Raw genomic sequence first — 25,043 nt, 5'->3', positions numbered from 1 at the left:
AACACACACACATCACAGATAACTGTAACTCTACTGTAAATTACATAAGTAAGAAAATTATTATTAAAGCTGTTCCGTAGCTGTAGTTGTACACTGGATTTAAACTTTTTCTTTATATTACGCTGTCTGTTTGAATGGTCATTACTGGGCAGATTGCTGTGCTCAGGAAGTTCTGAAATTTTAGGGAGGTTATTTTGTAAATATTTTTTTCCTATTACTGAGTCCAGATCCCTGCTTTTAAGTGCGTAAGGTCATTCAGGCATAGTTACAGAGCCATAACTTTGGTCTTCATAATTAATGCCTTTCGAAATTCAGTGTTTAATGAGGAACATTGTTCATCAGCAAAAATTAATGCTCTTATGCCTGAGGTAGGAGCGTTAATCGTTGCTGCTTGCCTTTAACTGGAGGCAGAAGCACGGACTGTTTACAGCCTGCTGCCGTGGGGTGTGATCCTTTTCCCTATTTGGGCCTGTTTACCTTGAGTAAAAAGGTCACTGAAGCATGAAAGGGTGAAGAAGCCACAGGTCTTGCAGGGAGAGGATTTCCCTGGCACAGGAACACAGGCAGCTCTAAGCCTGCTGCCTGCTGAGGAGTCCCCTCCTAAGCCTCCTGGCAGGGGCAGGCGGAGGGTAGGAGGAGGCACATGGTAGCCCGGCTAGACCGCAGCGACCCGGGTCAGGGCAGCCCCACGCGTGGGCAGCCGGCAAAATGGGGGCTGCGGCTTCCAGCACCACCCAGAGCTGTCCTGCATCGCTCAGGCTGTGGGTGCCGTTTGTCGCCGTCTTAATGCTCTGCCCTGCATGAATCCCGTGTGGCACCACTCGTGCTCTGAGCGGAAGCTTTTATCTGTAGCTTTGAACGGATCGGTGCAAGGTGGACATGAATGTTCGTGATTTCAGTAGTAAAACTTCTTGGGAAAACTGATGCTTTGATCAGTACCCATACTAGAATACCAAAAACAGAGCAGGAGAAGAAATAATACATTTCAGAGTAAAACAGACACTGTATTAAAAGAACGCAAATAAACTAAGTTTTACTTTATACATACGGTGCTTACCTCACCTGCTGTTAACTTGTCTGAAATTGAATTAAATCTGCCTGTGAAATAAGCAACCAAATGATGGATTAAACTGGATGTGCAGTAGTGGTAATCTAAGAATTGAAGTTTATCCATACCTGTAGCAAGGACACGGCAGCGGGGTAAAAAAAAAGCATGAACTGCTTCTTTCAACAAAGACAAACTATAAATTACTTCTATTCTGCATATGATTAATAATTTTTTCCCCCATGTTTTGCTTGCAGCTGGCCGTAAACCAAAAAACCAACAATCGGCTATATCTGATGGGTCTCCAGAACTAGGTATAAAGAAGAAACCTAGAGAAGGCAAAGGTATATTTTTCCATTTATCAAATCTTTAAAATTTTGCAGTGTATATGTATCGTGTCTGTCACAGGAAATATACAGATCTTGAAAAATTTGGTGGATGAGTTTGTACTGACTTCATTACTATTTTAATTTTATTCTGTGTCTGCAAATATGTTTGTACAAGATCTAGCACAAGGATGTGTGGAACTGCTCTAGAAGTGCCCTGTAATATGCTCTGCAGTTAATAGGCTTTCTGATTTTTCGTTTGTTTTGCTTTGTGTTTATTGACTCCTGCTGTCTTTTGTGTTGTGTGTTAACTTACTGGTAGAGACATAATTTGTTAAGGCACTGCTGAAAGGCTTGTTTTCAAATAGAAGCAGCTTATGGGTGTTTGTAATGGTGATGGTTGAAAATATGTTTTCTTAGTTGATTCACAAACTTCAGTTGAATACGTTGCTTGACTAATAGATTCATTTTGCCTTAAGGGGAAAAACAAATGTTGATATGTTTCTCCACTGGTTGAGTGAGGGATTTTGTGCAGGAGAGTCATACTTCCCTAATGTTTCTCCTGATAAATAGCGTGTCCTTTCTTGGACTCCAAGGCCCTGCTATTCAACCAGCAGGGAGACAGATGAGAGCACTTGCTGGCAGGTTAGCTTTGAGTTGGCATACAGTGTTATCAGCTCTTCCCTGGTTAGAGGTGAAAAATGTGGATTGCTTCTCCACTTAGTGCACTGAAAGTTGTTTGGAGATGTTGCTAAGGCTAGGAGAAAAAAAGTTTAGTGACTTTCAGTGGCAGCATACTAGCTGAAAGAGTGCAGTGGTCAGCTCCACTATTATTTTGGGATTTGTTTGAAAGCAAGGTCTCTGCTGTTTACATAATTCCTTATCTGGGTACAGCTCCTGAGTTGTCACATTTGTCAGTAGGGCAAGGAAGAATGGGACTGAGGTTGTGCAGATGTTAGCTCAGGAAAACCAGCGCAAACAGTAATTAAACTTCCCTGCGGTGGCCACTGTTGCTGTCTTTGGATTTGGGTGTAGCAGTGAACCTCGATGAAGATACGGATTTTGCATCTGCTGCACTTAAAAGTACATCTTGTTTAATTTTCCTTTTTTTGAGTATTCTTAAAGCTTCTTAGCTTTATTTCTAATTCTGATTTCACTATTACAGCTTTCCATTATCTGAACAGTACTCATAAAGTGTCCCAGTTCCGAGTTTGCTGCATAAATAACTTTGAGAAAAGAGGCCTGTATTTCTGTTTCTTCTAGTTTTTGTCTGTGCTGGTGATTTCACTCTATAGCTGCATTTTTTAATGAAGTGGGAGGTGGTATGCCTTGGTTTTTGTGTGGTTTTTTTTGGTTGTTTTTTTTTTTTTTTTTTTTTTTCCCCTGTGGACCCTCATAATGATCTACTTGCGTCTCTTGTTCTCACAAGGTATCTTATCCCATATTTTACACTACAACTGGCATAAAATAATTTTTTTCTTAATGTAGGCTAACTTGATTTCCTGCAAAATATTTTGTTACTGGATTTATTTTTTGTTATTTACTTTTAAAAATTACTTGCAAATATAGGCTATTTTACATGCAGCGTGATTTTGGAAAACCAGGAATTATTCCTAGAACTGTCAGCAGTTAAGTCATGGAGGAGGAGGACAGCTGGTTGTGCACAGTTGGAAAGGGGATCGCTTGTTGTCCATGTAGGTACTCCTTCCTTTGTGCATTCCTGATGCTTTCTGGTGCAAAGTGAAGCAGCTGTAAATCTGATTTAATTGTGCCCTTCAGTTTATTATACAGGAGGAACTGGAGACTTATTAATATTTTTTCTTAAATTGAGATAGTATTTTTTTCTCCTCACATAGTGGATTGGCAGTTTAGGCGTGGTTTCTCTTTTCATGTTTTGTTTTTCGTTTGCATAAATGCTCTTTTTAAAGTGTAGGCACTTGAAAGGAGCAAAACTGGCTTTGAGCCTCTCCACATAGATGCTGGTACCAGTGTGGCAGTTCATTGATACACATAATGCCTTGTATCATTCACATACTTTTTGGCCATCAATTTTGAGATGACAGCTAACATTCTTAAGTAGCTGGCAGCTGTAATAATTGGCTAGCCACAAAAATTTCTTTCGTTGTGCAAAATCTACTCTGTATTGAAGTTAAGATAGGTAATAATAATGTCTAGCTCAGTGGCTGCTCAGTACTGGTTAGCGTAAGACCTTTCAGGAGTGGAGGTGAGAGCCGTATGCTCTTAAGGAAGGCTTCTGTCTTCCTAGCAAGGTGCAGTACACCTTTGTCTACCAGGCTGCACTTATGGGTGCTTAAGAGTGGCACGAACGTAAAGCTGTTAGGATAATACAACCATGTCTTTTTCTTCCTCAGGATTCTGTAAGCTTGGATTCATAGTATTGGTGAAGTCTGGTTCTAAGGAGAAAGGGTTTAAAAATGCTTCAAAAACGTATTAAACATTTCTAAAATAAGCTTTTTTGTGTTAAATGCACTGCAGTTATAGCTGACACAGTAGCCCACCTGAAGTATCACTGGGTCTTACTGGCAATAGTAGATGGCTTCTGAGTAGTATAGGTATTGCATAGTCCTGCTGTGGAAAAAAGTTGTTATTTAAGTCAGTATACAGTATGAGGGAAAAGAAGCAAGCTGCTGAATCAGCAGCATTGTTCCTGCAGAAAAATTAGGCACTTTCAGAAATGATTTCTCTTGAAGTTCCTGTTTACCTCCTACTACTGCAGCCCACTTATTTTTTGCAGAGAATCTCTTGCAGACCTACAGCATTTGGTGGTGGACCCAGAAATTCTATTTCTGAGGAGCTAAGGGGGGAAAAAAAGGCATTAATTCCCTAAAATCTAGGATGGTTTCAGGATTCCTGAGTTCTCTTGTTGACTCCTTCCTCATACAGGTCCTATTCAAATGTTTCTGACACCCAGTAGAATCTGGATTTTGGTAGCTCTTGACTCAGTACTTGCTGTTTATTGGAGCACGTGGTAAAATACACTTATTCTCTGTCTATAAAGTGGTCTTCCAGAAGATGGAAACTATAATTTTTTTTACCCTTTGAGGTTTTTCAAAGATAGCTAACTTCTTGAAGTCTGCAACAGTGGTCTTCACCCTGCCTTAATGTATTTTAATTGTCTCCAGCATGGCATAACAACTGCTATGTTGGGCCACTAAATCTCAGGAATTAATGACCCTTTTTCACAAAAAACACTTTTTTTTAATATATTTTTATTTGGCCCATGTCACCCCCTGGAAGCATGATCAAGAGAAAAATTGGGATTAATGTTCTGAGGTTGTTACTCTTGTAGCTCTTAGTTCTCCCTTCTCAGATAACTTGAGTCTTCTCCAGGTGTACAAATTGGAATGTGATCTATTTTTTTTTCTTCTGCTTCTCTTCCCTTTTTCCTAGGTGCAAATGGTATAGTCAGAGTGCAGACAATCCTCATGTTATGTTTTATGTCATCCTAATAGTCACTGTCATAAGCCCTGTTTTGGGGTTTCTCCGGTGGAAATGGTACCTCTTGAATACCTGAGAAGTACATTAAAATTCTTCTGTCCAGGTCCTGGACAGGAGGTTATATTACAAACTTAACCATAGTTGAGTTGGTTTGATATCGAAGGTTGTATGACTTTTAAAAATTAGTTATCTGTATGCTCTTGTCCTTCAGTGTCATGAAATGCACTGGCATTTCCATTCCCTGTTTGAGCAAATATGAGAAGAAAATTCTGAGCTCTCATCCTGCCTCTGCTGAACAGATGTAGGTTGTAGTGACTTGGAACACCCTCCCACGCTTCAAGAGCTGAGAATAGGCACTGGATTGAATAGGCTCCTGTGCTGTATAGCAGGTCACTTGGATTAGCTCCTTTCAGAATGTAAATATTTATGGAAGCTTTACTAAACAGAATGAATGAATATGTACAGGTTACATGAGATACCATCCACTGTGTAACATTTGCTTGTAATGCGGGTCATTCAGAGTTACCTATATGTGGAGAACTTTCTGTTATCTTTAAAAGTGGGTTTCTAATATTTAAATACTATCTGATTATAGGAAATACAACGTACTTGTGGGAGTTTCTTCTGGACCTTCTCCAGGACAAAAATACTTGTCCTCGATATATTAAATGGACTCAGCGAGAGAAGGGAATCTTTAAACTTGTGGACTCGAAAGCTGTCTCCAGACTATGGGGAAAACACAAAAACAAACCTGACATGAACTATGAGACTATGGGAAGAGCGCTGAGGTAAAAACTCTTATATCCTTAAGTTATCTACTCTAATTTTAAATCTGAATCTTAATTTTGCCTATAGAAATATAACAGCTGCGAAATTTTAAAAGCTTTTCCCTCTTGCTGACTTAGCTGTTTAAAAAGCATCAGTCTTGCAGTTCCGGTTGCTTTTTATGTTACTGGTTAATTTGCATTTAATTCCTCAAGTATGTATTTAAAAGGTCAGATTTTTTTTCTCATCTGGATCCTTCAGATACTTTGCCAGCTTCTTTCCATACCGTCTCACATTGTAGGTTTTACTGTGGTTACTTCAGATTTTCTTGTTAGCATAGAATGAGGTTCTCTTTAAAACCTGTCACTATGTTGGTTACTACTTAATTGTACTTTTCTTGCAGATACTACTATCAAAGGGGAATCCTTGCAAAAGTTGAGGGACAGAGGCTTGTATATCAGTTTAAGGAGATGCCAAAAAACATAGTTGTCATAGATGATGACAAAAGCGAGCCCTGCAGTGAAGATTTGTCCATGCCTACAGATGAAAAGTCATTGGAAAGAGTGTCTTTATCTGCAGAAAACCTTTTAAAAGCAGCAACCTCTGCACGCGGAGGAAAAAATTCCTCTCAGTTAACCTGTACCAGGACAGAAAAAGCAGTCACCAGAGTTGTGAATATTGCCTCACCAGCGCATGATACATCGTCATCTCGTCCCTCAACTACCACTACTACTGTCCCAGCAACAACAGCTCCCAGGTTTGTATTAATGTGGCTTGGCCTTGCCATTTGCTAATTACAAACAATTTTTTGGTTAGGAAGCTGTCTTCTAGTTTTTGTTTTATGTTTTAAGTGTTGGAAATAGTTTCTGATTTGCAAGCAGCAATGTAACACGATAGAATGCTATGTAAGTCTAGTTTATGAGATAGGAGCCAACTGTCAATATGCTTGCCCTCGTGCATATTTTAAAATTTTGTAGAGAGAGGGAGGGGAGAAAAGGAGATGCAAATGCTGCTAAATTTCCAAAGTTCCTATTGCTAGATGTGCAAAAGGTTGTATTTTTTTTGTTTGGTTGGTTTTTTTAAAGAACCAATTCAAAAGCTGTACATCCTAGATGTCTCTGTCCCTGTTGTCATCTCCAATGGTGCCCTGTGTTTTGGCTTAAACATACACATCTTTCTTTATTTTGCAGGACTGTACGTGTGGCAATGCAAGTGCCTGTTGTAATGACCTCTCTGGGACAGAAAATCTCAACAGTGGCAGTGCAGTCAGTAAATGCAGGGTCACCGTTGATAACCAACACAAGTCCAACAACAGCAACAACTCCAAAGGTAGTAATCCAGACAATCCCTACTGTGATGCCAAGCTCTGCTGAAAATGGAGACAAAATCACAATGCAGCCTGCCAAAATCATTACAATCCCTGCCACGCAACTTACGCAGTGTCAGTTACAAACAAAAACAGGCCTGTCTGGGTCAGGAAGTATTAACATCGTGGGAACCCCGCTGGCTGTTAGAGCACTAACCCCCGTGTCTATAGCTCATGGGACACCAGTAATGAGACTATCGGTGCCTGCTCAGCAGGCGTCTGGCCAGACTCCTCCCAGGGTGATTAGTGCAGTTATAAAAAGTCCAGAAGTTAAATCTGACACAGCGGCTTTAAAACAGGAACATGAAGTGAAAACACTGCAGTTGGTAAAAGAAGAGAAGCCGGCAGATGGAAGCAAGACTGTGACCCATGTTGTAGTAGTTAGCACGCCCTCAGCTATTGCCCTTCCTGTAACAATGAAAACAGAAGGAATCATAACGTGCGAGAAATGAAGAATGGGTTGCTTCCAGCATGGACTTCTAGACTGTTACGGTTTTGAATATACTGACATAATTGGGGGAGGGAAGTGGATGCGATCACCAAGTTGAAAAGGAGAGTTTTGGAATGTTAATAAACGTGCATATGTTGAAGACTTACTGGAAAAAAAAATTATTTTCCCGTGTTTCAGTGGGAATTGAACCACATTGATATGCTGACAAAAACTGCCTCTTCCAGTTGGGAAACAGCTGAACCTACAGAGAAGGAAAGATAGAGGGACTGAAAAGGGACCAAACAGTTCACTACGTTAACCGTTACCAAGTTACACTAAGACCTGGAACACTAAAAGAGAGCTGTGTGAGAGGTTTGCCTTGGTTTTTAGTTTTTTTTGGGGAGAGGAAAGTCTCATGGTTACAGATGGCAAATTTGATGCATTTTATATGCATACCAGCAATTACTACTGTGTGCCCACAGTACTCAACTGGTGCTATGTGAAAAACTCTGCTACTAGGTATTGTAGAATGTGAAATAAAGGAGAAGATTAAAGAGCTTCTAAAAGAAGACAGAGACCCAGAGGGATTTTTGTATCATACAGCTTAAGCAGATTCAAAATGAAAGCCTTAGACTGATTTTCAGTTATCTTTCTTGAAATAAGCTAATGGCTTGTTTGTGTAAAGCTTTTTTATTAAAACGAATTTTTTAAAAATCTTGTACCTAGCACAGTATTGTTATAGAATTACATGTAACATATTTTGTATGGTAGTTAAGTCTGTCTAAATTTCTTAATTGTGGACAAAATAGCAGCGGGCTTTCTGCCTTCTGCTGTAACATGCCTGTGTCTCTCACTTAGCCTTGACATCCGCGCATACATTTCAGTTTCAGCTCTACTCTGTCACTTGAAAGGTCACGCCCAGCATGAGCTTTTGTCAGGTAGTTCTAAACCTGTAAATTTTTTTTTAGTTGAAGTTAAGAGGGAAGTACCAGTGTTCAGAATGAACTATAATAGTTTGTATATTCAACATTTGAAGTATATTCTATTTTGTTGTACTCTTGTTTCAAAGTGTATTCAAGTAGGTTTTACTGAAATATAGAAATGAAATTTAATGGTGTTTGGTCTGCTTTTTATTATGTTTTTACCTTTTCCTTTCAACTTACTAACCTTCTTTTCTGCTTATTGGAAATCTTGCAGGCTTTCAGCCTAAGATAGCTGATACGGTGTGGAAGTTTGGAACTCCTCACTACTCTGGTACTCTGAACAGCTGACCAACTCTCCCACACAGTATACTGAAATATTTTTCATTGAAGTATCTGAGAAGCTTGCAGTAGTTGGTGAGGTAACTTCTGACAGGGGTCTAGTTCTCTTAATGCTTTTTCAGGGCGGTGAGCATATGCAGTGTTCTTGTGTTGTGGCTGATCACCTGAGTGCTTGTGGAATAACTTGAGTAGCTTAAGAAGTTACCGCCTTCCAGCTGACAGGTGGTAACTTTGTGTGTGCTCCCAATTGTTTTAATGCAAAGACGACAGGGATTGCTTAAATGACTCTGAGAATCAGAAACTTCCAGAGTTCTGTGAACAGCTGTTGTGGTTTAACCCCGGCCGGCAACTAAGCATCACATAGCTGCTCACTCACTTCCCTCACAGTCGGATTAGGGGAGAGAATCAGAAGGGTAGAAGTGAGAAAACTTGGAGGTTGACATAAAGACAGTTTAATAGATAAAGCAAAAGCTGTGTATGCAAGCAAAGCAAAACAAGGAATTAATTCACCACTTCCCATGGGCAGGCCTGTGTTCAGCCATCTCCAGGAAAGCAGGGCTCCATCAGGCCTAGCAGTTACTTGGGAAGACAAATGTCATCACTCCAAATGTATTTGTGTCCCTTCTTTCTTTTTCCCCGCAGGTTTATACACTGATCATGACGTCATACAGTCTGGAACATCCCTTTGCCCAGTTGGGGTCAGCTGTCCTGGCTGTGTCCCCTCCCAACTCCTTGTGCCCCCCCAGCCACTGGCTGGTGGGGTGGGGTGAGGAGCAGAAAAGCCCTTGGCTCTGGGTGAGCACTGCTCAGCAGTAATGGAAACATGCCCGTGTTATCAACACTGTTTTCAGCACAAATCCAAAACACGGCCCCATACCAGCTAGTATGAACAAAATTAACTCTATCCCAGCCGAAACCAGCACAACTACCTAACTATTCCTCCAGCTGCGCCTTAATTTCCAAAGGCAGCACTGCAAAGGAAAGATAGAAATGAGCAATCTTGGCTACTTTAGTCTACTAATCTGTCTAACAACCTCATAAAGGCAAGTAGAAAGTACCAGCAGGTAGAAACGATGAAAAAAGAGAAGTAACAAGTTAGACTTGCTGGTCCTTTTGATGTTGTCGCCATTGCCATTTCCAACTGTTAATATTTTGGCTTCAGCACACATAACATGACTTTACGTAGATGGTTTTTTTTTTGAATGAAGTAAGTATCTAAATAGGTTTTCCATTTATAATTGCACTGAAGTTACGGGTATCATGATACATCAGCACAGGGTAAAGCTCGGGTGAGAACACACAGTACACAAATTGCTCCATAGTTGCAGTCCACGTGCAAGAGTTTGGCTTAAAATAGATGCAGGGTGGCTTACCCTGTTTTCATGGGGACCACACAGGCATTACAGCAGTTACTGGAGAAGTAGGGTAGCCAGGTGCCCAGTGGCACCCCCAGTTTCTAGTGAGATGCCCTGGAAAGTCTTCAGAGCAGGAACTCGGGTAATCTTGAAATAATTTAAGTCTGAATGACCATCTAATTACTTCATGCCTGGAGCAGCAGTTCTAACAGAACTCTTGAACTGAGTCTTCGATAATGATGAGAAAGACCAGAATTATATACTTATATCGGAGTTTATTTTTTCCCTTTAACTTTTAATACTGAAAAATGAGTTAGCTCTAGAGTTCTAGCAGTAAGCCCCATTCTTCCCTTCAACTGATAAGAAATGTGGGAATGGCTCTATATGGCCAGGCCAGCATGTGGGCAACTTTGAAAGTCTTCTGAAAAAAGGGATTCTTTTTCATACTGTAAGTGGGGAAGTAGAGTTTAAGAACAAATGAATGAACAAGCTGAAGCAGGTGAAGTGTGGTGTAGAAGGCAGCAATCCCTTCCACCAGCAGTTAATGCAAAGAAGCAAAGGTTCTTACAGATGAGTTGTGTTTCTGGCCTGGGGCAGAGGACAAAGACACCTTCACAGGAGGAAATGTAGAAGAAGGAAGAGGATTTATGTTGTCAAGAAAGAGGTGGGACAGAAAGGGAAGTAGGGGGAAGCTGGGCAATGGGTTGACTAATCTGGTAGTCTGAGAGGCACTGATGTTCTGGGTAAAGGGAAATGGAGCAGTGTGAAGAGAGGCAGGTAGAACAAATTGGAGCTAGAAAACAAGAGAAAAGTAATAGCATTTTTAAACCCATGTTTGTAAGTCTTTTCTGTAAGAAATCCTTTTCTAAATGGCTGTTACTTGATGGTGTATGAAAGAGAGATGCTGTATCTAAGAGTGTAAAACGTCTCTCTGGAGTCTTTGTAGTTAAGATCTTTCTGACACCTAATTTAGATACATTGGAAGTCAAATGGGGACAAACTGCCTTCCTGAAAATAGATAAGGATCTCCAGCTGATGACCTCCTCTCAAGTTAGAGCCAAGACTTCACCATGTAATGGCAAAAATGAAAGGAATGAAGGTGCAGATCTCTGCTACTGGTGAGATCGGCGGCTTGCAGCCGTGTTCTGAGATGCTTCTTTCCCTGTCAGTGCTGCATCTTGCCACAGAACTGGCGGTGCTCCTTTGGCTCTCTCCCCTGGCCACCTGGTGAGCGGCACACAGCTACCGGCTGCCAGAGGGCATTTATCAGAAGTTCGCTGAGTGCTGCAAGAATCTCAAGCTGTGTGAGGATGCGCTGTAACTGAAATGGAAAGGGTACTTCACCCAGCTTCAGAGAGTGAAGACCCTTTTTGCTGACCTTTCCGTGTATGCCTTTGTACTCCTGTTTTTTAATTTAGCTGCTAGCTAGAAGTACAGACAGGCTTTTTGTCACAGGTAGTGATTTTGGCGTATCTGCTTAAGCACAGCTCTTCGGCATTGCTTTGTGTGCACGTGGTTCCTCTGAGTTGTTCTGCGATCTGGTTGTTCTTCAGAGGTGGTATGTAATGCAGGTAACAAGCCATGCTTCTTGCAAGAGGCAGCCTCTCCCTGGGGACTGCTACAGCTAAGTGTCAGAGGGGCAAGATTCCCACCTATAACTCAAAGTCTCAGATCATTCTCTAGGTCTGTGCAAGCTTGCTCTTCAACACACTGCTTTATGCCAACATTATTAATTACTACGTGGGCAAGAAATGTTTTTACTGGTGGTGCTGGAGGATGTGAACTCAGGATGAGGGAGCTTTGGTTAGGTTTGTAACATCCGAAAAGGACAAAGGGACGCTAAACCATCGAAGAAGTTAGTATCCAGCTGTAGTCCCAGACTTCTGCAGTCCTGTTGAAAAAACAGTTATTTTGTCCATGTGTGAAAGCGGAACTAGCTTTTACGTCTGAAGCTGGTGGCTTCACATAGAAGAGTCCAGGTTTAACTCATCCTTGGCAAGTAGTAACTTTTCTAGATGTATGAGTGGAATGAAACGCTAGTGTGAAGTGAGCATGCTTTACACAGAAGGCATTGAGACATACACAGCCATGGTATGACTGATTTTACAGATACAAGTACAAACATTTTTATTTTTCAAATAACTACTATTGTAAGTTATAGGATGGACAGGGTAATGGTGTGTAATCCACAGGAAAAAAGTCTACCTGTGAGTTGCTACTCAGTATAAAGATCTGAATATCAAAATCTCTGGGTTGTGGCAAGAAAAGTTGGAAGGGGAATCCCATCCCGGAGACCACTGTTTTTGTTACTCTCTCTCTTGGACAAAGTCCATCTTGGTTAGCAAACGCTTCTGTGCCTTGACACAACTGAAGTGATCCAGGTAAAGTGTCCTGCAGGGAGGGCTCTTGGGATCCTCTGCTATTTGATTTCATCAACTTTAGGACTTCAGAGCATTATCTCTGAGCTGATAAAGGAAGGAGCAGTGAGCCAGGGGCAGTCAAGAGTTGATGAGAAAGTAGAGAGGTGCCTGAAGCCTCAGTTCCTACTCGCTGTGACATGTGCAGCAGGGATCTCAGTTACATGTGAAGATTGTCACAGCCAAAACAAGCTAAATTCAATTTCTGCCTCGTAGAGACAGTTCAAATAGCAGGTATTAAGCTTATTAAGTGAAGAAGTTCTAAGTGACACTATCTACTTCTGATCTAATTGTTCTCCAAGAGAGATAGTATTTTAATAAGCTTGCAACAGCTTCTGCCTTGCAGCAAATTAAATAAGTGGGTCATTTCTTCCTTCAGCTAGCTTGAGGGTGAGGGAAAACTGTCACTGTTAAAGCTAATGTGGCTTTTATTCAAGATGAGAGCTAGGGATCTGTTGAGACTTTTTTTAGCCTTGGTGTGCTTATAAGGCAGACAGCCACAAGAAGAGCTTTGAAGACATTTTTACTCTAAGAGTCATACTGCTACATAGGAAAAAAAATTTAAAACCTTCCTGCTTCTTCCTATGAAAAATATTTACTGTACTGATATTTATAGCACACAAAAGCATTTCAGTACTGCAGGCCTGCCTCTTGCTGAATAAAACAAAGCAAGAGTAATATTTCACTTAAGTTTTCCAAAAGAGTCCACAAAAAAATACTTTATAGCAAGTACTGGAGTAAAAGGATGAAGCTGACTAGGAAGTTACCAGTTAATTTCTTTGTCTTGTTTACCTTCTATTAAAATATAGCAGAAAGGGTTCACTGTTGTGCTGTAGCAGGGATGTGTGATTTTCTGAGTATGATATTAAGAATTATGATGGGGAAAGAGGCCCCAGCCTTTTCACAGTTATTCCACCCTCCCCTTGCCTTAAAAATTACCCTTTAAGGACATGAAGCAGTGAACATTTACTGTCACATGTCCAGGGTGAAAAAAGAATCCCAGACCTTTCCACTTCAGAAGAGCTCTGCAGTGATGGGCAATATCATACAAATCATACTGTTTCGCCACAGTTTGGTTTCTTTTGTAGGAAAGTTAGTGTTGAAAGCGAGGGTCTGAGTAAAATGGCATAGGAATCGTCCAGATATACCAAATATCATCACCCTGTGAGAGTGATGGTGGGTGTTTTGTAGCTGCGATAATAGTTTAGCTCCTGCTGGTAAACAAAGCCTACCATAATCGGTGCTATGGCTCTATGCCCTGGCCGTGGTGAAACAGTACTACACTGGTGGACACCCTTGGCTGTCCTTAGCAAAATGGAGCTGCTTATGCAAAAGTAAAATGGAAATTAAGGGCTTTCTGTTGGTGGTGGGTTTTTTGGTTGGTTGGCTTTTGTTTGGGTTGGTTTTGTTTTGGATTTTTTTTTTTTTTTTTAAATACCAATCTGAGTACAGTATTATCCTTGCTCTCAAGTCACAGCTTTCTACCACAAGTGTAGTTTCTTCTAGAACCTGCCAGAAGGGTCTGAACGTACACTCCAGCTTCTGGTGTGACTTTTTGCAGTAGGATTTGACTTACTAAAGGTACCATCTTACAGGTCTACATTGTGGTGTTGCTTTTGAAAATGTTTAGCTACGAATGACTAGCTACCTCCATTAACAGGCAATTGTATTATTATTTGTCCTTCTTGCAAAGACCATTTGAGGGAAGATTCTAAGAGAAGATAACCCTAAAGAATAAGCGCTGCATCTCACCCCCTCAGAGAGCCGTTGAGGGCAGCCAGCACCACAAAAAGGAAGCCATCTCAGTCTAGCCGGTATGAAATGCTTACGGTAGGGATGCTCAAAGGTCTGCTTTTAGGAGTGTCTCATCTCTGGCCCAGAATCTCCCCCAAAGGAGCCACCCCTTCTGGCTCCCAGGGAAACAACTTGCTCTTTCTGGAATTTCAGCTGAAGGAGGCCCTGGCTGGCAGTGGTTGGTATGTCACATCTGCCTGGTAAGAGTATTCACCAAAGAAGTCAGGCTTCGTGGTGGTTGTAAAATCCTTTCTGTCTGAGGAATTTCAAATCCACCCTTGCTAGAGGAGTCCTGCATCCCAGGCTGGTTAGAGCTAGCACCTCAGCTCCTCTGGAAGCAGATCATCGCCCTCATCCTGCAAGGGTCAGGAACACGTGCAGAGCATGTTAACGCCTGTGCAACACAGCACTCCGTTCGTGTGCCTGAAAGGGAGTGTGTTTGTGTGGGAATTTGCGACTTCCAGTTACCACACTCTGTATTTCACTAACCAGTAATGCAAGTATGATAATTTGTGGGCTGTGTAAAGCACACACATGTGGCATTGCTTGCTCTTCAAATGATGTTTTAAAAGAAAGTGACAAATACAGCTGCCTGTTGTGAGGAGCCAGCTCCGCTAGGCATACTTAGCAGCCCGCAGGGAGGAATACTTGCACCCTGCTTTGCAGTACTGGCCAGGTTTGTAGCTCCACACAACTGTCAGAAAGAGTAATATTTACAGTAATACAGGGTCTAGGCCTCATCTTTAGCTAGGGGAGAAAGCAGGTGAACATCACTAAAGGTAACTCCTTTCCTTGCAGACTTGCTGTGGAATTTGGGCATCTCAAGTCTGAGAGAGAGCACTTGCCTTGAAAGCAAAGCAGCTGTGCCACCTTGTAAGATGAGGACTGCGGGGTCAGGGGAAAGAGGTCTGGAATGGGTAGCATCACCACTAACTTGAAGCTCAAACAGTCACTAGTTGAGACAGATCACCTATTTATGATAGGGAAATGAAGAAGATAGCAGCAGAGACATTACTTTTTTTTTTTTCTCCAAAGACTTTTATTAATAAACACCTGGAACATTTCAGAGTTATGGGCCTTACTTTACATGGAAGTACTGCTTTATTTGCTCTGCTTCATCTTTCCCAACTATCTAAATGTCAGCTCAACTTCAACTGTTGTCTCTCCTCTCTCCCTACCTCATTTTCCAGCATAGTGGCATGTTTACAATCCATATATGCAATACCTATGTCATACCAATGAGCACCACTCCATGCACAAGAGTTACTATACTAACACAGCTCTGTTGTAGCCTAGGTGCTCAGCCCGAGTTCCCCAGGGCCACGGAAAGAGGCTCCCGAACACTGTTGCTGTATGATTTCAAGTCGGATGCAGGATCACCAACTTCTCTCAATAAATAAATTTTATCTTCTACAGGTTCCAGTGTAGCTTTAGATTCTGAAGATAAATAAAAGACAGTCTTTCAACAAGAAGATTGGCCCTTTACTGAAGCAGCAAAATTGACAAGACTACAAATTTAAACCATTTAGAAAAGTAATACTTGAAGCAGAGGAGGAAATACTCCCTAGTTAGGTGTGTCCTCTGGAGGGAAGCACAGAAGAGACAAGGGAACAGTCACTGGGTATACATACCTACAGGCTGTACTTGTGTAACGGACACATGCACATTCATCTGGAAAAGTGAGGATATTACTACTACGACAGAGTAATTAGCCTCTATTTCCTTACCTGCTCTTACTGCAGAGTGCCTTCCTTACACTGGGCTATTATCCATTCACTTTTAATGAAATCATCATCTCAAGTCATGTAAAAATGAGAAGACAACACTAGTATGGGCTTAGATTTGTTCATGTCTAACCTGCATTAAACTTCCTTTGTATTGCAACAGAAAAAGATTTAAGAGAATCTCACTAAATAGTTGAGCCTCGTTCCCTTTGGTACTTGCACAAGCTTAACGTGAAATAAATAAAATTAGCATGCTGTCAGGGCAAGTTGTTTTACAAACACAAATGTTTTGATTTAAATACTAAGGCCCCCCATTCATTAGAGGATTAAATCCTTAAACACAGGGGTTAGTGAAAGGATAAAGCTCATTTGCCTTCCGGTGTTCAAACCTCGACATGGCAAGAACACCACGACGAGAACACCGACTCCTTTCTTCCTCCCTTGGAGGCTCCAGATTAACAAGCGCTGAACGGCAAGTGTAACTCCAAACAAGTGCCCAAAATAATGTTTAGTCAACAGTATTTCCTCATCCTTCAGTGGCTTCCAGCTTCAAAAGTTCTCTCTAAAATAAAATAGTGGTGAGTTAAGACACTGCAATACCAGGTGGCATTCCAACACATCACAGCAGTCTGTCGGGGTCTTGATTAAAACTAAAGTCACACACCAGAGACAGGTGATCAGAAGGGTAATTGAATGACGGCAGCCTGTTGGGCCCAATTTGCTCTTCAGTCAGCAAGCCCAGGGCTGAGTTCACATTCAAGGCATGCTTGGAATACCAGATATAATCCAGCGTGTGCCGGCACTCTCCTGAGGGCCGGATCTTCCAGGTGGTGTATGGGGGCTCTGACTGCCCGTCGGGGCTCAGCAGCTTGTATGCACTGTTTAAGTTGAGGCTGGAGTTGGAAAACTCTCTGTAGACCTCCTCAGTAGGCTCCGCATTGAAGTCTCCGCAGATGATCAGAGGGATCTTTGCACCTTGGGTAATACTCTTCAAGTTCTGGAGAAGATCGCAGCCTTGTGCAGACCGAAACCTCTCCCAGCCGGTACGGGCTTTCAGGTGAGTGACGGCAATGCAGAACAGTCTTCCAGTTTCATTGCACTTCAGCGTCTGAGCTATGGCCACTTGGTTGGTCTTCAGCTTCATGGCGGTTAGCCGAATGTTAGCGCTGTTGATGAGCTCAAAGCGGTCTTTGAGGAAAAACAAGGCGCAGCCATCCGGCCCGTTGTTCTGCTCCACGTCTAGGCACGGGGACCACGGCTTCGGGAAGAAAGTACACTGGTAGCCGAGTCGGCTGAGGAGTGGCTCAAACGTGTCAAAGTAGTGGTCGACTTCTTGTAGGCACAAGATGTCAGGCTTGTAGGCAAGGATTTCCTCCAGGATGAGGCACTTCCTCTCTTCCCATTTCAGAGCTTCCATGGGGCACTGAACAAAGTTGTCTTTGCCTTCTCCGAGAGCTGAAATTAGCAGGGAGGGGAGGGGAGGAAAAAAAAAAGTTACCGATAGCTGAAACGGGCTGTCTTCCTCCAGGTCTTGCAGAGGCCAGGCTCTGCTCTCGGGATCCAGCTGCCACCTTCCAGCAGCCAGTGGCTGCTGGCAGTCCTGCACGAGAACAGGCAGTCTGTCACAGCGCAAGGGCTTATAATGGGAAGTGGCATGAGGCTTGTGCCACACTTTTGCTTTCCTTGTAAAATGCGTGTATGTCATTCACATGCAGGTGAGGGGGTTTTTCAGGAGCAGCTGCTGACTTCAAGGGTGCCAGGCTTGCCAAGGGGTGTGAGAACCCCTTCTCAAAACACTGCAGTCTCTCCAAAAAAATTAAGTTCCCTTTACAGATACAAGTTAGATTAAAGACTTCTTCCCCCTCATCCCAAAAGTCACTACGCTGTGGCAAGTGCTTCCACATGTGGCTGCCACAGCTTAAGCCGAAGAAAAAACCACAGTGGGATAGGAGTGACTTAACTGCAGAATGTTAGGGCAGTCCCTACATGGGGGATTTCGCACCCCAAAAGGTTTTAAGATGAGACTGTTGCATAAGTCAATTTACAGCCTTGATTTTAGGGGTCTGAGAAAAAAAAAAAATCAGTTATAATTATCCCAAAGAATTAAGAATTGCCATAACAGAGATGAATCCTTGAATAGTTCACCAATAAAGTAACTGGAAAACTGTAGAGAAGCTTTGCAAGGAATAAAACTTAGGGAAGGATGAGTCTTTTCTGGGGGCTAACAACTATCTAAAAGTGGTGGGTCACAGCTTTTTGAATATACTGTATTAAGACAGGCGTTCAGAGCTACCCTTGGCATCACAGTTGCAAGGGGAGACCTTTTTTTCCTTTCCTACAGAACGGAAGGCAAGCCACTATTTCAAGTGCTGGAAATCTCCCCTCCCACCCCGGCCCTCAGTCAGTTGCGCCTCACGTAATTCACCTCTGTCCCTTTGCTCTGCCAGTCCCAGGCACGCCTAACTACGTAGACACTTCTGCATTTAAAGGTTTTCATTACTGCATTTGATCTCAAGGTCACACCTTGAGCTTAGAGGCAGCACCTACCTTGGGCAAGGATGTTCCACTGCATGACCCGAATGGGGCGGTGGTTGCTGGCAGTGTTTTTCTTCAGGTCCACAAAGTCCCTCTGAAACCGGGGTGGCCGTTTCTGCAGAACGATCTGACATTCCTCTAGCAAATCCTTGGGGTCTATAGGATCCAGCCGTGCCGAGTCTGGCTGCTCCAGGCAGTCCTGGTGCTGGGACACTGCACTGCCGCTCAGCGTCTTGGCGAGTGCGCTGTACAGCCGACTGGTGCTGTTTCCCATGGAACACACTGGAAAGGAAAAAAAGGTATTAAGAGATGTCCACCATGACTCTTCTGACCACTTAGGTGCCTCACAGATAACCTTGTTACAGTGCCAGCAATTTGTGGTTTGTGCAGGAGCCTGTTCCTGAATCTGAGATAAAAGAAGGATGCAGAGATAGGGTTAGTTCTGTCCACAGTCTCATTGTGTTTTGCTTATTACCAGGGGCTGCTAACCTCTGCAGCATGCAAACGGTCTGGTCTAGGACATCGTGCAGGTATCTGCTCAAGGAAGAAAGGAGTCTTTCGTCCAAAATAGCAGGGCTAAGATTAACTTCTGCACATGCTGTAGAATAGACTGTACTTTTTCCCCTCCTCACAGAGGCCAGAGGCCAGCAGGTAGACAAATGCTGCCTGCTTCTCATTTCACATGCAGCACTTGTCTCTAACGGAGACGGCACTCTGCACAGCCCGGTACCCTGCGCCTATTTGGGATGCCTCTGGGCTGCGGGCCTCCTGCCTTCAGAGCGGCAGGCAGGGTGACCCATTCCCTCAGGTTCATATTCAATAGGAATCTCTGATCGCAGCTTCATTTGCCCCCAAAGCAGCAGCGTTGCAGCAAGGTGCTTCTGCTGGCTTAGACCTTGGGATGTCGAGAGGAGACAGGGGGGGTCTCTCCAGCTCCCCTTCACGCCCCTACGCTCATTCCTTTCGCTCTCCTTTCTCCCTTTGGCTCCTCGCTCCTTCGAACTGTGCCCCAGCCTGGCAGCTTCCAGCACCCGCTGCGGTCCTCCCCAATGACCTCCCGCTCCTTTTGCCATCTTAAGCACACCTCCTGCAAATAAGCAGCTGTCCCCCACCTCTACCTGTCAATACTTGCTAGCAGTCAGCCCCTCACCCCAGCCCCGTGTCTCCTGCAGGGAGGTCCCCTCATCCCACATAGGGTCACAGCTGCCACGGGGGAAGGTGTTGTCCCCCCCTCTCCCTGTTTTGCCTTTTGGCTTATGCACAGAAGGTGGCTGCAGCCCTCTTCCCTTAGCAGGGGTGAAGCAGCAGAGCCATTCCTTTCAGACAGCAGCCCTGGTGACTAGTGTGCTGTAAAATACCTCCTTCTCCCACCTCACAAGAGCACAGCTGGTACCACTGTGCAGCTCTAATTGCCCCGAGGCTCCCTTACTGCAAACTCACTGGAGACTGTTAGTGTTAAGGGACAAGCTTCAGGGCAGCTGTGAAGGTGTTTGCCCAGAGTTGATGATATTCCTATACATCTCCATAGCCCATCCTTGGCATGGCCGTGCATGCCCCGAGATCTCTTCCAACCCTTCCGCAGGGGGAGGGTTTTGCTCTGACCCTTGCCACAACACCCAGGGAGTACTTCTCAGTGCTCTACCCAAGTAGCGTGCCTGGACACTTGGTTTCCCTTCAAGCATGGGCAGCAGCGCTTGCACCGCAGCAACTTCCACAAGAGGCAACGCTGACAAGAGTTCTGTTGCTGTCCGTTGTTGTAACTTATTTACTCTGAATGCATTTTGCAAAGGTAATTCTGAGCAAAAGAACTTCAGCGTTGCATTGCTGTTGGCCCACAGCAGTTAAGTAAGCTTATTTGTACCTTTGAGTTACTTAAAAACAGAAGAGACCCATCATCTCGCGCTCACATCTTGTGGCAGATTTGGAGTGCTATCCAACACACTTGCATGCTCAGCCTTTGCTAGCCTGAACTACAGCATTACCAATCCTAAGCGCTGTTGACAGATGTACAATAGTGACCTGGCTAGAGAGGAAGGCAGGAAGACGGAAGCCCTAACACTTCAATAAACATACTTAGAAGGAGTAAAAGAGAAAAGAAAAACCCTGCAGCAGAAGTTTCATGTCCTTGTCTTTAGGAAAATGGGTACTTTTAAAGACACTAAAAAATACTTGGTTTACCGTATGTTTTGTATGTGTAATCCGGTAGAATGCTGCCTCGGAACAGTTCTAAGAAAGTCATAAATTGGGAATTTAAATTGGATGTAGGATATCTCTCCCCATCCTTTTAGTTAAAGTACCAGGAGTTCCTCAAACGGAGATGTGAGCTTGGGCTCACAAGCATGAATGTCTTTCTAGGGGAACTGTGTTTAAAGCATTTCAGTTCCTGCAGTCTTTCTTAGTTTACAATTCTTGTCAAGAAGCCAAATGCCGCTGAAGTAGAAGAAATGCCATTTAATAGTGAGCGAAGCAGGACTCTGACACGGCTGCAAGGGGCCGGGGACTGGGAACGAAAGCACGCTCTGTAACTGGCTGCAAAAGGGTCCAGCTTACATGCTACCAGAGCTGCCAGGCAGCCATGCAGAAACCCAAAGAAATTGATGGAGCTTTTCATGACAGCTCCACAGGGAGCTCCTCATGTATTTTTGGGGTAGGTACCACCCATACTGGAGAGAAGTACACGGTGCTTTCTGGTACCGCAGGGATGCCGTCCGCAGCCAAGTACAGCCACAAGCCCCACGCCCCGCACACCCCTGCCCTTCCCTCCTGGCACAGCACGAGCCAGCCGGTGGGAAGTCCACACGAAGGCAGTGCCATGGATGAACACGGCTCAGGCAGGGCTCTCCAAAGGAATAACGGGGAGTTGCTCTGCTCCACGAAGCCATTAGCGAGCAAGGGCCCGGGCTGCTCATTGCTTGACCTGAATCAGAGGGAGGATGTTGAAAGGGACAAGCCAGGTACAACGCACCTGGAGCCAAAAGTCTACCCTAAAGGTCACATCTGTTACAGCAGGATGAAGTCTAAGTTCAGTCACGCACCTGCCAAGCTGCAAACAAAGCCAGAGTATTGTCTGAACCTCATCATCCCTGGGGTCATGGGGTAGCCAGCTCTTTGTGGGGAGTCAGGCATAGCCTAAGCTGCACAGGATATGCTGCAGCACAGACCCAACAGCTTTTCAAGTCAGTAATGTCTCAGGAAGGAAAAAAAGCTTCCATCTTATTTTGACAGCCCAGGGCAGGCAGGGTGAAAGAGGGCCTGGGCTGTAAATCAAATGCTTTCAGGCCTGTTGTAGGTGGCTTGGGAGTCCTTGGCTGAAGGGGGACTCCTGCAGGAAGACTCAGCTTAAGATGACTGATGAACTGCACAAGTTCTTTGTCCCCAAAGTGCTGAAACAGTCACAGCACAGACTGAATTGTTCCGCAGAACAGGGGCCAGACCGGCAGCCTGCGCATTGAAACTCCAAACACAAAATCCATTTGTTATTTCTGCAATGCTTAACATGTCTGTGGCAGTGAGGTAAGTACAAGGTCACCGTTCTGAGATCCTTACAGTTCAAGTTAAATGACCTGTTACTTGCTGGGTTAATGTCTGCTGCTGGCACTCTGGCACCGTGGTGCTGGTGTATGCAGAGGAACAAGCAGACTCCTGAGCTTGCACTTTAGCAGTGGGCAGTGAACATGGAAGCGATTCCCTCTGCGATGTTGCAATAGGGAACGCCAGCTCAGCAATTACTATTCAAGGTGTTTAAAATAAAAAGCCTTCCTCTCAGCAAGGGTGGTGCCTCAGCACAGTAAGGGCGGGGGAAGAATTTAAACTGTTCATTAAACTTCAGAAGAACAGGGTGCAAAGTTCAAGGTTTCCTGTATCACCCAGCAATAGCCCAGAAGATATGAACTTCTAGGACCTCAGGCAACGAGCAGTCATGGACTTGAGTTTAACCACTTTGCCTCAAAGATGAGGGCTGCAGCGTGCAGGCAGACCAGGGGGCTGAAGAGGGGTTTCGGAGCCAGGGCCCTTACCTTTTGGTTTCCCATCCTTTCATCTCCTACCTCCCAGCACTGCTTTTGGCCGAGAGCCCCCACCTTGTTCACTGCAGGGATTTCGCTGCCAGGGGAACGGCTCCGCCACACCTGCAGCCTGGTCTGTAGTTGCATCGCCCTCCACAGCCGAGGAGGCCGGTAGCAGCCGGAGACGCCCTGCCTGCAACCCCAATTCTAGGTGAAACTTCGCAGACGTCATCCCCACGTGACAAATCCTATGCTACAGGGTATCATACTACATGTATAGCCTTGTTCGGGTCAGCCATGGGATCGCAGCCCTGTGCCACGCGCATTCAAAGCGGTGGTTGCTGCTGCTTGGAGTTCGAGTCCCGATTTTAGCAACTAGGCCAGTCTTATGCAGAAGTGAGTCTGAATCCTCGTGTGAGGGTCCCAAGACATCACAGCAAGGGAGGTGCTGCCTAGTCAACAGGCAACACCAAGAAGAGGAGGGAACCTCAAATCCTTCCCCAAGTAATACACAGAATCAGCGCTTGGCACAAGCTCTGGAAACCCTTTTTCTCACGAGTGCTCTAATCACGAGCACGACTTTGCCAGCTCGCACGCACATACGCTCCTCTTCCCCGTAGCTCCGTGAAGCTTCGATCCTGCCGTTTGGCCTGGCTTCAGCGGGAGGAATGGAAGCACCCTGCCCCAGCCTGGCTTGTAGACCCCTCCTGTAACAGCACCAACAGGGAATGAACACGCTTCACCCCAACCGCAGCTGAGGACAGTAGGGAAAAGCGGATCTCCTGCACACCAGGTAAGTAGTACAGCCCCAGATATTGCATAAAGGGCGTCGGATATTTCACCTCTCCCACCAGCAGCAGCCCGGAGAAAAGGTGGATGCCGCCCCAGCTTCCACCGGGATCCTCTCCTCCACGGTCAGAGGCAAGCTGCCCATCAATCGATGCGGCTTAAGGCTGAATCCGAACGGCAGAGACCCGGCGGGCACATCACCGCTCCACGCCTCGCCGTGGGTCCTCACACGGGTCCCACGTAGAGCGTGCACCCAGGGACACGGAGGACCTCGATCGTTTTCCCAAGTCTCATTTTGGGGACGAAGAGCGGGGCGTAATCACTTAACATCACGGGCGAGCAGGAGGCCGACGGCTTTACCTGCCCGAGCGTAACCTGGGGCTTATTCCCAGGCGCTGCCTGTAGCAGGAGAAAAAAAAGCCCCAAACCCCACCGCGAGTGGAGGCCGTCCCACGCAAACCGCAACCCCGGTCGAGCGGAGAACGAACGGTTCAGCTCTCCGACGGGGCGGGATAAGGACCCTGACCCGCTCGGGCAGGCCACGAGTCACCCCGCGAGTACGTGGGTTCACTCCACGCCGCCGGCCTGCGTCCAGGGGGCAGAGCAAGGGTGTCCCGTCCCGTCCCGTCCCCCCCCCTTCCCCGGTACCCACCTGTGCGGGGCGGAGGCCCCGGGACGGGCGGGCCGCCCGCCGCTGCTGCCGCCCGCGGGGCGGCGGGACCGAGGGGAGGCGGCGGCGGCGGCTGGCGGGGCGTTACGCGGGGCCTTGGCGGCAGGAGGGAGGCCGAGGCGGGGGCGCAGCAGAGGGCGGGCAGCGCCGAGCAGAGGCAGCGCGCAGGGCTCTGGTACATGCTCCCGGCGGGACGGGGACGGGACGGGCCGGGACGGGTCAAGCGGAGGCTCCCGCACCCGCCCCGCGGCGGCGCTTATAGAGGCGGCGGCGGCGGCGGCCCGCGCAGCCGGTACATCCGGCACCTACCACCCGCACCCCGGGGGAGGGGGGGGGAGGGAGGGGAAGGAGGAACAACGGCCGCACCGCGGTGCGCCCGCCGCCCGCCCCCAGCTCTGCACCGCGGCGGACCGGCGGGGCCGCGCCGCGCCTGCCGCCGGTCGCTCTGCCGCTGCCTGAGGGTGGGGGGACGCGCTGCGCCGGGAAGGGGCCCGCGCATCCTTCCCCCCCCCCGCCGCAGTGGAGTGGTCTCGCCCGGCGGAGGTTTTCCACTGGTGACGCTAGAGGGGCGGTGTGGCGTTCCCACGGGTGTCACGGTGCGGGGGTGGGAGGCCCCGTGACCTCCCTCCCTTCCCCCCCCCCCCCGCCGGCGGTCGCTCCGGCCGGTTCAGCTTTGGGGAGGAGGAGCGGGGTTCCCCCACGCGTGTGTGAGCGCGGGACCCGCTTCCGTCAGCGCGGAGCCCCCACGCACATCTCCCTCCGCGCTGTGTCCCGGGCGCTCGGCGGGGGAGTGATCCCTTATAACAGGGGTCTGGCCCCGAAGCGAGGGGGGGGGGGTGCTCCTCCAGAGGCCACTCGTGACGGGTGGGGTGGTCTTCCGTGGGAGACCCTGCTGCAGCGCGGCCTTAGGCCTGGCTCCGCTTAAAAACCTCCCCTGCTCGCCCCCCACCCGGTTCCCCTCGTGTTTTCCCTCCCCGGGAAGAGTGGGAGCAGAGCACGGCAGCTCATCCCTGCGTTTTAGGCGTCTGGGTCCCGCTCTCGGGTGGTTTTTTTTCCCAGCTTGCTGCCCACGGGGCTCGGGGGGGGTTATGGGCAGGGAGAA

At 46.1% G+C, this 25,043-nt stretch overlaps 2 protein-coding genes across 3 annotated transcripts in view; one reads left to right on the top strand and one right to left on the bottom strand.

Moving 5' to 3' along the window:
- The window catches only part of ELF2 (E74 like ETS transcription factor 2), a 39,537-nt gene extending 31,034 nt beyond the window's left edge, over positions 1-8,503 (top strand). For both annotated transcript variants that reach the window (XM_049814999.1, XM_049815000.1), the window contains 4 exons: positions 1,303-1,389; positions 5,426-5,618; positions 5,999-6,352; positions 6,786-8,503. In XM_049814999.1, coding sequence (XP_049670956.1) covers positions 1,303-1,389; positions 5,426-5,618; positions 5,999-6,352; positions 6,786-7,413 — 1,262 coding nt within the window. In that variant the 3' untranslated portion in view covers positions 7,414-8,503. The remainder of the gene's footprint in view (positions 1-1,302; positions 1,390-5,425; positions 5,619-5,998; positions 6,353-6,785) is intronic.
- Positions 8,504-8,827: 324 nt separating this feature from the next.
- NOCT (nocturnin) lies at positions 8,828-24,143 on the bottom strand. The gene is made up of 3 exons (XM_049815002.1): positions 23,924-24,143; positions 18,491-18,760; positions 8,828-17,398 (listed from the first exon to the last, which is right to left on the bottom strand). Exons 1-3 carry the CDS (start codon positions 24,120-24,122, stop codon positions 16,563-16,565), a joined length of 1,305 nt encoding a protein of 434 aa, XP_049670959.1. The 5' UTR covers positions 24,123-24,143; the 3' UTR covers positions 8,828-16,562.
- Between the last annotated feature and the right edge of the window lie 900 nt (positions 24,144-25,043).

This window comes from Accipiter gentilis, chromosome 12 (assembly GCF_929443795.1).
Source record: "Accipiter gentilis chromosome 12, bAccGen1.1, whole genome shotgun sequence".
Classification (NCBI taxonomy): Eukaryota; Metazoa; Chordata; class Aves; order Accipitriformes; family Accipitridae; genus Astur; species Astur gentilis.
This window is presented reverse-complemented; position numbering and strand designations above follow the sequence as displayed.